Source organism: Tauraco erythrolophus, chromosome 10 (genome assembly GCF_009769465.1).
Source record: "Tauraco erythrolophus isolate bTauEry1 chromosome 10, bTauEry1.pri, whole genome shotgun sequence".
Lineage (NCBI taxonomy): Eukaryota > Metazoa > Chordata > Aves > Musophagiformes > Musophagidae > Tauraco > Tauraco erythrolophus.
The window spans coordinates 29598134-29610092 of record NC_141474.1 but is presented as its reverse complement, the minus strand read 5'-3'; the positions used below and the strand labels follow the sequence as shown (position 1 = coordinate 29610092).

The 11959-nt window shown below is 43.6% G+C and overlaps 1 protein-coding gene across 1 annotated transcript; it reads right to left on the bottom strand.

Annotated features, from left to right (window-relative positions):
* Nucleotides 1–4031: 4031 nt before the first annotated feature.
* DMRTB1 (DMRT like family B with proline rich C-terminal 1) lies at nucleotides 4032–11502 on the bottom strand. The gene is made up of 4 exons (XM_009984025.2): nucleotides 11100–11502; nucleotides 9195–9427; nucleotides 7359–7503; nucleotides 4032–4135 (listed from the first exon to the last, which is right to left on the bottom strand). Exons 1-4 carry the CDS (start codon nucleotides 11500–11502, stop codon nucleotides 4032–4034), a joined length of 885 nt encoding a protein of 294 aa, XP_009982327.2.
* Nucleotides 11503–11959: the final 457 nt, after the last annotated feature.

Sequence of the window (11959 nt, the reverse complement as noted above, 5' to 3'; positions counted from 1 at the left end):
GAACAGATTCCACAGCGTCTTTCTTTACATTTGGATTTCTCCCTTACGTTCTGGCAAGCTAAGCAGAGACATAACTGTGACTAATGCTAATGTTGTAGTAGTAAAACATTGGGCAAAAAATAGGAAAACCAGACCCGCTTGCCCATAAGAGTGATTTAATTAAAGTTTCCACTCTTCCAAAATAGGTATGTTTCACACCATAAAGAATTTTTCTGTCATGAAAATTATTTTTTTAAGGAGAGGGAGAATTTTGTTTGCAGCAAGCTGACTTCATTGGTAGGCAATTAAATATTTCTTTGGATTGCTGTTCAAAATTAATTACTCATTAATGTGGAAAAAACAGCCATAGTCTTGCTGTGGATTCAGAGGTTTCCAAGTGGGTGCATCTAATTCCAAGAATAAAAAGGAAAAAAAGACCTAGAAAGAGTATTATAATTGCTGTCATACAAAAACCTGCTTCAGTCCAGATGGTAGAAGCCGATACCACAGAAATGTTAACATCTAGCAGTTTGCTGCGGGGCAATGACAAATGAATCTGACATATGTTTGCAGAATGGACATATTATGTGATCCTTTTAGAATCCCTTGGGTTTGTTTTCTTTTTTCCAAAGCTCCTACAGAAAATGCAAATCTGCAATAATCTGAGGTTTTGGACAGTGTCACAGACACCTCTGTATAAAACTTGAATCCTTAACTTGCATACCTAACCAACGGTGTCAACTCTGTACCCTTGCAAATAATTCTACTGAAAGTAATGAAATCAGTGGTGTGAGTAAATATTTAAAAAGTGATTCCTAATTTCAGTTTTTCCTCTTCAGTGTATGAACAAAGCTTGTTGCACTGTGATGACCTTGGGGCTTGCAGTGAGGACAAGAGGATTGACAGAAGTGTCAGGTGTTAGGAATCACTTCTTCAGAAGTTCAGATCAGTGAGGAAGTCAGTCCTCAGAAATCAGAAAATAATGATGATGACAAATGCTGCGTGCAGAATTCCTACTGCAGTCAGTAGCAGCTTGCATGCAAAAGTGGGTATCATAGCTAACTTTCCTTTTTCTCTCCAAATTTTATGAATGTGAGCAAAGTCTATGTTGCCTCAGCCTTAATAAAAAACAATAAAATTCTGGGATGATTTAGGCTGGAACAACCTCTGAGTGACTCATCTAATCCAAATCATTCCATTTCAATCTAAATTGATTTCATTATCCCTAAGTCATTTATTTAAATACATGGAGTCAGAAGAGATCACAGAGTTTAATTATTGGAAACACTGGTTGGCACTAAGTTTGGAATTAAAATTATTCGCTTTGAAGTCCCTAAGTGCACAGTATGACAATACCAGTTGTCAAGGAACATATTTTCCTTGGTTAAAAAGGACAAGCTGAGTATAAAAATGGGAGAATGAAACCTTGAATTATCCGCATAAGATAATGCTTCCTGTCAACTGAAGAGTTACTCACTTTAATTCTCTTACCAAGTCATTTACTTCTCCATGCAGAGATGGGTGCAAGAACTTGGGGACAAATTTCCTAAAATGTAAAAATCAGAAATGACACCAAACAAAGTTTGACTGATTATATGATTATGCATATTAAACAGTATTGGCCTTACTATTGATGCCCTAGGAAAGCCAACTGTAACTGTTCAACAGACTTCAGACTGGGGTAGAAGCCTGTCGTTTCCTTACAGAAGGCCACCAGGCTGGTCAGACATCATTTGCCTCTGCCCCTGGACACCTTCTTGTCCTTCACGTGTATGCAAGTAGCAAGTTTGGTAATGGTTTTGCATCTGCTTTGCCACAGCTGACATGATGTTCTAAAACTGAGTCTCATCCCCTCTCAACTGTCTCCTCTCCAAACTGAAGACTCTAGTCTATTTTTAGTCCCCCTTTGTAAGGCAACTCCACCATCTCCTTGTTCAGTTTAGTTGCCCTTCTCTGGCTGTTTAAACTTGCTGCATCCCAGAGGGATGCAGCAATGCAGTGAGAGAGATCCTACTGGAGTGCCATACCATCATTCCAACAGCCAAAGTAAAGGCTTTGATTCACTCACTGATAGTTCAGACAGATGGAGGAAAAGGAAAATGAGGAGTTTGGCTTGGCAATCTAGAAGCAGTCACTGGCACAGCAAAACATAAAACAGTACCGTAGGTGCAGGATATCTCCAATGGTTGTGCATTAACAGTCAGTGAAATGGGCTGGAATCCATCTTGCTTTGAGATTCAAGGAGTAATACAACCGAGTATGACTTTAGAAAAATATGTGGGAAGGAGACTGTTCAACTATTCATCTTGTACATTACTATTTCCTTAAATCATTATATTATATATATAAAAAAACAACCCTCCATCCACAGAGGAACCTGCTTTGTGTGTACTGCTGGTATTTCTATTTGTAGATTATTTTATTTTGAAGAGAGCTTCACTCTATCTAGACACCTTAAAGAAGTATCCTGATTTTCCCAAGCAGACAGCCGTTTTAAGAGGCGGTTTGGGACAGTCCTGGGAGCAGATGCTGTTGTAAATCTAGTATATAACAAGTTGTACATCAGATTATTTGCTATAGATACATGCGTTTTTCAGTTTTTCCTCTTGGCAGTTCTAAGTTTGCCACTTTCACTCACCGTCCCCTAGAAGCCTGTGTGCTGGAAAGCATTCCAGCAGATCATCTACTGTACTTAAAAACAAAAATAATTCAGCTTAGTATAATTTCTTTACATCTTGCATTGTGCAAGGGATTATTAGTACAAGTAGCAGAAAAGAATGTTTACTTTACTGTGCTCACCTTTACAGCAGCAGTGAAAAGTTGTAGAAGAAAACTACTGAAGCCTAAATGTCTCTCCAGACCAGTTTTTACACAGAGCTTTTCAGAGCAACATCTGATATTTGGCTAGAAAAATTATGTGTAGATATGCAAGCCTCAAATCGTCACAACCATACCAACAATTTATTGTGTCTTTTTTAATTATACAAAAGCCTCCCCCCAAATTATTCAAACGTTAACAACTGATCCACTTAATACAAAACCAATTCCTCTAGGCAAAACAGTAGAGGAATGTACCTTTCATTTTTGATTAAACATTATCATTGAAAATTACAGTATCTATGGATTTGACTAATGATTATGCTAAATGGTGTTTTGTCCTAGTTTCCTGGGCAATCTCTCCACACCTTTGAGACACCACAGAGCACTTCCAATACACCTGTATAAAGCAGTCTCCACGAGCCCTTTAGAAACAAATAGCATGGTTCAGTTTCAGCTGTACTGAGTTAAACACATTGAAATTATGCATAAACCGTCAAGAACATTCAAAATCCTGAAGCCTGTATGACATGAAGTGATTTCAAATCACCCTGTTCCCAACCTGAACAGAAGGTGCCTTCAAGGCAGCTCACCCAGAAAACAATGCAGAGGCACTGGATTTCAGCCTGTATCAGACCTTTCTGCGAATTCCTCCCATGCCCTTCTTGACAAGCGTACTGAGCACCTACTGCTCCCTTACCAGCCCGAATCCAGTGAATCATGTTCTTAGGTAACCAAGTGAATCAGCAGCCCCGACTGTGTTCCCGTCCTCTTTCACTCAGTCTTCAGGCTCCGCATCGCTTAACTCTTCCATAGTATTCAGAACCGGGTTGCCTTTACAGCAAATTGATATACAAACACAATTCTGACTACTGTCATGAACATGAGAAGACTACATAATGTACATGGCTCAGAGACTTCAAAGTCAGGGAGCCATCCAGCCTCAGCAAAGGGATCAAATTCAGTGTCACAATCATTTGTCGCTTCCACCTGCTTAAGGGGGAAGGGATTTATCATAGCTCTGGAAAACCTCTTTTAGGAACAAGGACTATGCAGTGCTAAGGAGGCAGAGCTGTGAGCCTGGTAGCTCCAACACAAAGTGAGACAGAGGACTAAGCCCTTTCTAGGTGTTGTGACTGCTCAGTGACCAAGCGTCACTCTACCCTCATATGAACTAACGCTCTCCTCAGGAATGCAAACAGCGCTGCCTGCTACTCAGCTCTTCTCCAGCCCATTTACTGTTTAGAATATACAGACTGGTCTCCGTTTGTTTCTTCTGGGGAAGATGGTTGGCCAGGTTCATGAACCATCCCTGAATCCTGACTGTCAGCTTCAGTAGCTGAAATAAAAATGAAGAATAGAAAAAGGTCGGCATTAAACACAAACAAACGAGCCAAAACCCCCAAACCCTGTATTTCAGTGTGCATTACACCTGGTATCAGTCACATTTCCAGTGGTAAATTCTCAATGCACAATGACACTTGTCAATCCAGTTTGGTTTTCAACCCAGTTAATTCGAAGGCACATGACATCAGGAGCTGCAGCTCTCCAGACCAAGACACTGCACTTCAGACAGCAGTTGGTTGTTTCAGCCATGCTTAAAGAAATGTAGCAGGAGTGCTTCGAGTTGGCAAGTGTTGAAGCTGCACTGGAAGTATGAGACAGACTCTTTTGCCCATTTAACCACAGGGAATCTATGCCATGCCTTTTTAACACTCCTGTGAATTCTCAAAGGCCTTGACAGACTAAATAATCCCTTTGTCAGATCCAACTAGGGATTTTCATTTCATAAAGTATTTACTTGCCAATTTGCATGAAAAGCTCCCTCATTTCCTCACAGGAGACTTGGGGTTTTGTTTGTTTTTCTGTGGCTTGCTCTTTTAGAAAGCCAGCAATCTGCCATCAGACTCTATCCTCAGATTCTGTACTGCCTGTTTTACTGGACATACCTTGTGTTTATTTTGTCAAATCTCCATAGCATTACTAGTCAATACTGCATGAAATTGTGTAACAACATGGCCTATACCTCACATCACTGTTGTAAACGTAACTGGCCTCAGTCATTCAACTGTAGGCAACTATTGACTCAAACTGATCTGGCAGCAGCTTCTAGCCTTGGAAAATCTTCAGATAGGACTTGGTTGTGGGTTTTTTTTTCATTTGTCTCAGATTTTTATTGTATCTCAGATTCATTTCGGGGCAGAGGTCACAGACATTTCTTCTCACCAGTAGTCCCCTACTAGAGTTTTGTATATCCATTTTCCTGCAACAGTCTTTCCAGAAAGCCTATTTCACCTCAATTCTGGAGGTCTCTGGAGGAAGGATGTAACCAAGTCTAATTGCAGGTTTCAGTCAGTTCCTTTCTTGGGAAAAAAGACATGATACAATCCTAACACATCCCTATGCACTAAATGTTCCAGCTTTTCTCTTTTTTTCAAGCATCTTGAATACCAGTATCAAAGAATTATTAGTTTCACTGTAGCTTCCATCTACATCTGCATCTTCTGCTGGAAGGCTATTTTGTATATGACCTCGTACAGGAGTTATCTTCCCTTCCTGGGTCACAGTGCAAATTCCTACATATCCTGGAGCATAAATGCTATGTAGTGGAATTAATTTGTACTTTCTCTGTAGTACTGAGAAAACTGGATTGTTCTCTGAGCAGCACAATGCATGATGCATTGTTTCCTATGGCTCTGTGCCTGGGTTGTGATTTCCCTAAATAAGGGCTGAGGTCATCAGATGGCATTTTGCTCCCTGGGGAGGTGCTCTCATGACCTCCCTTCTCTATCAAAGTTGCCCGTTTTCATGATGCTTTGGCCTATACAACTTCACTCTATCAATACAGGGCTGGATTTCCTCTGCTTTCCTCACGCAATACTACTACTTCTCTCCATGTCCCCCATGTTTGTCTGCTACTCCCAGTTACTTCCCTTTCCCACACACTCCAACAGAATAGCTGCAGCTCCCTACAGGTTCTCTGCCACTGCAGTATCCCCCAGATCTTCTGTCTCCTCCAAATCACAAAACCCATTAATCCTCACATACACTTTTTCATTTGCCTGCCAGCCCTCAGTTTCCTCTCTTCCCCTCAAACTCAGCCCCTATTATTTCACATCCAGTACACCAGAATCTCCTACATGCAGCATTGAAGTCCTAATGCCTTTCTCAGTATCTTAAAATAATTTTACATTTCTACGATGTCTATACATGCCCCACACTGCCATATTCTTCATATTCCCCTTGCCCATCACATCTCCTGCTTTACTTTTCTTTGGCTTTCCAGCCAGACAAGAAGCAGGTATGCTCTGACTGCCCTGAAGATATGTGCCCACTGCTGGGCTGACTGGCAGGTGCTTGGTTGTTGGCCAAGGTACACACACGTCAGTCAGGACTGAGTGCAAGCTGACAGCCAGCCAAACACCACGCCATGGCTGCAAACAAACCGTTTTGTGGGAGGCATCTGTTTCCCTTGCAGAGCAATGTTGTGGAGGCCTGTGATCAAAACAGATATGTTTGGCTGAAATAACTAATGGGTTGAAAAGCTATCAGAGGACTGACATGAACAGAAAACGAGATGGCATGAGCCTTATGTTGTTGAGAGACCAGGCCAAAAACTCCCCAACTTATATTTTGTCCCACATAACCACCATCAACAGCTTTTCAATTCAAATGAGATAATTACACTCCTCTATTTCTCCTCCCTCTTACACAAGAGATACGATTTTTCACTGGCCAATTATTGTAATCTGTTTCATAAATAGTCAGATTAACAATTTTTTATTCTTATGTTTGGGAAGAGAAATAAAGTTGTATTCATTTATCTGCATTTTCAAAAAGAATTTAAAATAAAACTGGTTGTTCACTCATCCAGTGCGAGCGGTTAATTCTCTGAGCAGCTCTACCCTCTTGTGGTCACAGCTGGCTGCAGCCAAATAAAAAACTTGCAAATAAAATCACAAATATGTCTACATGTACGCACAATACATGAAAGAGACCCAAAAGAGAGGGGCACAAAGACTTAGCCTGTGCCAGAAATTTAAAATCCTGTGAGATTCAATAAAAAAAATTGAGATTGAAGATTCGATCTTTCATTTACAGTAATTAAAATGTAGGATTTTCAGATGAGCAAGAATTTCATATTGTTCATGCTACAGTGTTAGTCCGCATTTTTTTTTAATATTTTGTCTAAATTGCAACAGAGCCAAATAGTTTTTAAAATATGTCCCTTAAACTAGCCATTTAGGAAAATATTTTCATTGTGAGAACATCAGCAGATCATATTCTGGAATGGCTCTGAGGTGGGGGCCCCAACGTCTGCGTGAGATTGAAGTGCTTGTCAGCTGGAAAGCCCAAGCATGTCAGGCTGCTTTCCCTACACCAGCCCTTCCCAGAGCTGTACAAGCTCGAAATCTATCCTAGGACTTAAGGATCTCAGTCCTGGCTCCATCACAGTGACCTGTGAAACCTTGAAATCGAGCTAGAATCAGGGTCTCTTGGGGCTTCCGACTCTGCGGTTAGGTACTGAAACCAGGTGAAAACAGGGCTCATCTCATACTGACCATGTGCTTCCTTGGCTGTTTCAGTCAACACGTTCAGTGAAAGGGGGGGTGGAATGTAATGAATCCCTGGCAGAAAACTTGGTGGGATGAACTGAGGCAGAGGAGTGTAGTATCCTTGATGGAAATCTCCACCTCCATCTGGAATCTGCAGAAATACATGAAGCAAAGCATCTTCCATCTAAAGACTCTCTCCAGGATATGTCTGCAGTATCAAACAATTTCTGTTTCAATTTTTACCTGTGAATTTTACATTTTTTGTCCATTTTGTAGTCATATGCTACCACATCTGTGCACGTATTAGCATGTGCAAAGCCTGTGCATAGTGTAACTTGCTGAAACTGAGAAGTAGCAGCTTCTCAGGCCATGTCTCAGCTGAAACTGACCTTCTGAGTCCTCGTCACCTGTTCTGGCATCTCATTTAGAGCAGCTGGTTTACACCAGAGGTAGCTCACCTTCACCACTGGCCCAGTGCACTTGCCACTGAACAAGTCTGAAGTCTTCACACAATAGGAGAGGCAACCTCAGAAAATGCTGCTTGCCACCACCTCCCTGCTAGTTATGGATTCTCGTCTGAGCCCAGTGAAGTGAGTGGCTCGGCCTACACTGAGGGGCTGGTGTGCACCACAGGGTGCCCCACAGCCCTGGTCTTTTGTGGTAACCAGACCTGTAAAGAGCATGATAAAACTCATTCCATGTGCAAGGGGGTATTTCCATCCCTCAGAAACACTAGCATCAGAGAAACAGGAGCATTTTTCTCTTAGTTCTGGCCATGCGCCCTGGTATAGATTGAACTTGTATGAGATCTTTCCATCTGTTTCAGGACAGTTAAAAATTAGGTTCAAAGCCACATACAGTGACGGTCTATACAAGACATTTCCCAACCTGTGTATATCCAGCCAACCAGCATAATTTGTCTGGACCTCAGACTGCTGCTAGCCACACTTTTTCTCAATAACCCCTAAAATGTGACAGGGAATTTCCATGCAAGCATAATAAATCTACTATTCTTGAGGTGCATCACTCTACCTGAACGTGAACTGATGAATTGTCCTCAATGCAGACAGAATGGCGCATGGCAGCTGGAAATCTGGTAATATGTCCAACTGTGGCATAAAAACTGGACACCACCAGTTTAAACCAACATGACAGGTAATACTGAAAGGAACCCAAAGTGCCCACACACATCATTACAACTGACAGGCAATTTATCATCTTGTTTCTTACCTGTCTGTATGGCTTGAAGGTGTGGGCCCTATCATGCTAAACATCATTTTTCATTGGAAACTTCTGTTAACCACAACAATTTTCCACTGGTTTTGAGAAACCAAATGTCTCAAAACAGAAATATATGGCCACACTGATTCACTTCCTTGAGGAAGCTGATTTTCCCTGTTCTTCTCTGCAGCTGTGGTGCCTTGGCCAAGCCCTGACACTCTCCTTCCCCATTAGATTTTTCCTTCCCTGTTAGATTTTTCCTGCATGGAAGAAGAGGAACCTCCCAATGCACATTCTTTGCCATCTACGCTGGCACAACATGACCATCTTAAGTGTCCAACTGCCATCATGCCAAAAGGCTTTTGCAGATGTTAGCAGGCCGTATAAGCCCCAAAACACTTCACGAAATCTGGCCCCTTGCAAGGGCATGGGTTTGCTCTTCTGGGTTCAGGTCAGACTATTAACATCACCTTCTTCTAATGTTTTTTCAGCATAATATATCAAAACGCTGTGAAGTAACTGATAAGCAGGATAACTTTTCATGGGTACTTTAACAGCAAGAAGTCAGCTAAGAGTAAAGACAGCAGTATTTCCAGAGGCAATTAAAAGGTCGCTACTTACTGGCACAGAAGCTGCATTCCCTGGCCCATAGTTGCTAGGAATATGTCGGAATCCTCTCTGAAGTGATATCCCTGGAGGTGATGGCGCTCCCCTACAGCTTGACTGATTGATGGCAAATCCCATGGGAAATGGGTGGTAAGGATATACCCCAGAGTACCCAGGGTACACTTTCGGAGGTTCTCTCTCCAGGTATTCTGGGTTGACCATGTATTCTGGAGGAAAAGCAGGGTGAGCTAGGGAACAATGAGAAAAGAACAAATATAAGAATCCATGTAATTCTATGGAGTTCAGTAGAATTAGCTGCAGGACAAAATTCCACTTTCAGGCAGGAGACTCTGGCCCTTTGGTTTCATGTTAATCTCCTTATGAATTTATTTTGTGATTTTTTAAGGAACTAAGGAAAGGTGCAGCAGACAATACCATAACGCAGAATGATCTGCGTTCTTTTCTGCCTTGTGCATTGTGAAGCTAGTCCTTAGTAAAGCACTGGCTGCAGAGTCTTATTCTTTCAGTTCATCAGCAACAGCAAAACAACCTACCTTAAGACTTTTAACTCTAGCAGAGCTTAAAACAAAAGTCTACAGAAATTGAGTTCTAACTTTAGTCCTATTGGTCACTTCTCAAGTTAATTTACGGATAAAGGCTCTATTTTAGGGACATACACAGGCAATTTCAGATGCAGGAGTCAGTTACTTCCTTTGGTTTTTATCTTGCATCTGGAATCTCATATGGCCTCTCTGAAGTCTTAAAAAAAGAGAGTGGTAATTTAGATACAAATAGGGTCTGTCTTGTCTGCACATCCTCCTGTTGGTAGAGAAGTGGAAGAATTAGATTCCAGAGTAGGTCGACTTCTGGAGTACTAGAATTTTACTATTCATCCCTAACCTTTTTATTTTAAATCGGTCAGCAGGTTAAAAATGTTATTAAGGGAAGGACTGACAGGCACATGTATATCTAGCACCATCCACAAACATAATTTTCTAAGGAAATAAATCTAAAAAAAAAAGGAGAACAGTTATTGACAGATTAAGTGGGAACTAGAGATGTCCAAAATGACTCTTTCCTCTGGGCTTCTCAGAAGAGCATTTTGTCTCACAGGCTGCCAACTCTCCAGAGGCTCAGACTAATGACTACTGCAGTCAGTAGGGATTTCCATAAAATTACTATAGTAAATAGTAAGAGTATGAAGTTACTGTAATAAATAGTAATAAACTAGGCAAGTCACATGAAAAACTCTATTAAAGGAAGCAATTTAAGAGGTTACAGACCATACAACTGTTCCACCTGCAAAATCTATGCTGTTCTCTTAAATACCAAATGCACTTTTACACCAAGCGATCCCAGCCAAGTTCAGTCTTTGCTAGAGGAATTAAGGCCAAAAGGTCTCTCTCTTTTACAGTGCTATCATAAAATGCTTGCTTCAGGCAACTGCAGCAGTAACTTCCCCACTCACCTGCCATCGCTGAGTTTTTTAGCATTTCTGTTGCTGTGAATTTACAAACAGTGAGCCAGCACTCAGAGAAACACGCAGGAGCACCTGCAGTGCACCCTGGATCACAGCTTGGTTCCCCCCCCCCGGAGAAAAGCCACTTGCTTAAGCTTCAACTTTGCAGTGAGGGGCAAGGCGGAGCACGTTGCTCCTGCCACTGCAGAGCTGCTCTGCAGACCCTGCAAAAGGGACAATAAATGCACGCTTGCATGTTAAACATGCACGTTGGGTACCTGTGTCCATTGAGGAAGGAAAGAGGGAGAGGCAGCAGGAATGGCTCTCCAGGGAGCTGGAGCCTGAGGAATCGGCTGGGTGCAAACTGCACAAGTGGCAGTGTTTGATGGGGCGAAGAGGGAGATGAACATGGAAAGAAAGATGGCAGGAGAGGGGAAGAGGCTCTGGGGACAGGTCCTTACCGTAGTCCCAGAAGGGAGGGCCGCTGGGAGGCAGCGGCGGCCCCCTGCATGCCATGCCTTTGCTGCTGCTGCCGGGCTGGGTACCCTTCATCTCTTCATGGCCACTCTGCTCGGGGGCACTGGCCACCCCGGCGGCCACCCCGGGGCCTTCGCCTGGGGGAATGGGGCCCGAGGCCACCCCGGTCGGGGGGTCTGGCATCTGCTGCCGCAGGGCCTTCTGGGCCGCCATGATCTTCTGGCGCTCGGTGATGAGGGAGCACTTGTCGCACAGGCAGAGCTTCCAGCGGCAGTGGCCAGCGTGGCCCTTCACCGGCACCACGAAGCCGTGGTTGCGGCAGCGGGAGCACTTCGGGGTCCGCAGCGCTGCCTTCGCCGCCACTGCTGCAGCCTCCTCGGCCTCCATGGCACAGCACTGCTGGCCAAGCACCAGGCACCCCCAGGCAGGCTCCGCAGGGCTCTTATATAGGGCATGGCCACTGCTGCCCCAGCATGTAGCAACCTGGCAGGCGGGGCAGGAGAGCCCACGCTGCGGGTGGGGAATCCCTGCCCTGGGGAGCCTGCAGCACAGGAGCTGCCCTGGCCCCGCAGGCTCCCCCGCCCGCAGCCAGGCATGGCTGTACCTGCCCACCTCCCCCTGGCGTGGGCTGGAGCCAGGCCTCGGCCATGGGGGCTGGAGGAAGAGACAGAGCAGGGACTGTGTCTCCAGGAGCAGAGTGGAACGTGCCGCACGTTTTAGTACATTTCCCTGTGCTGGTGTGTGCAGAGATGGGGAGTTTTGGACAGGCGGGGGTGTGCATGGGCAAGAAACGCGGTGTCCTTTACACTACTGCCTGTAGTGATAGTTTTCCTTTTCAGCACTT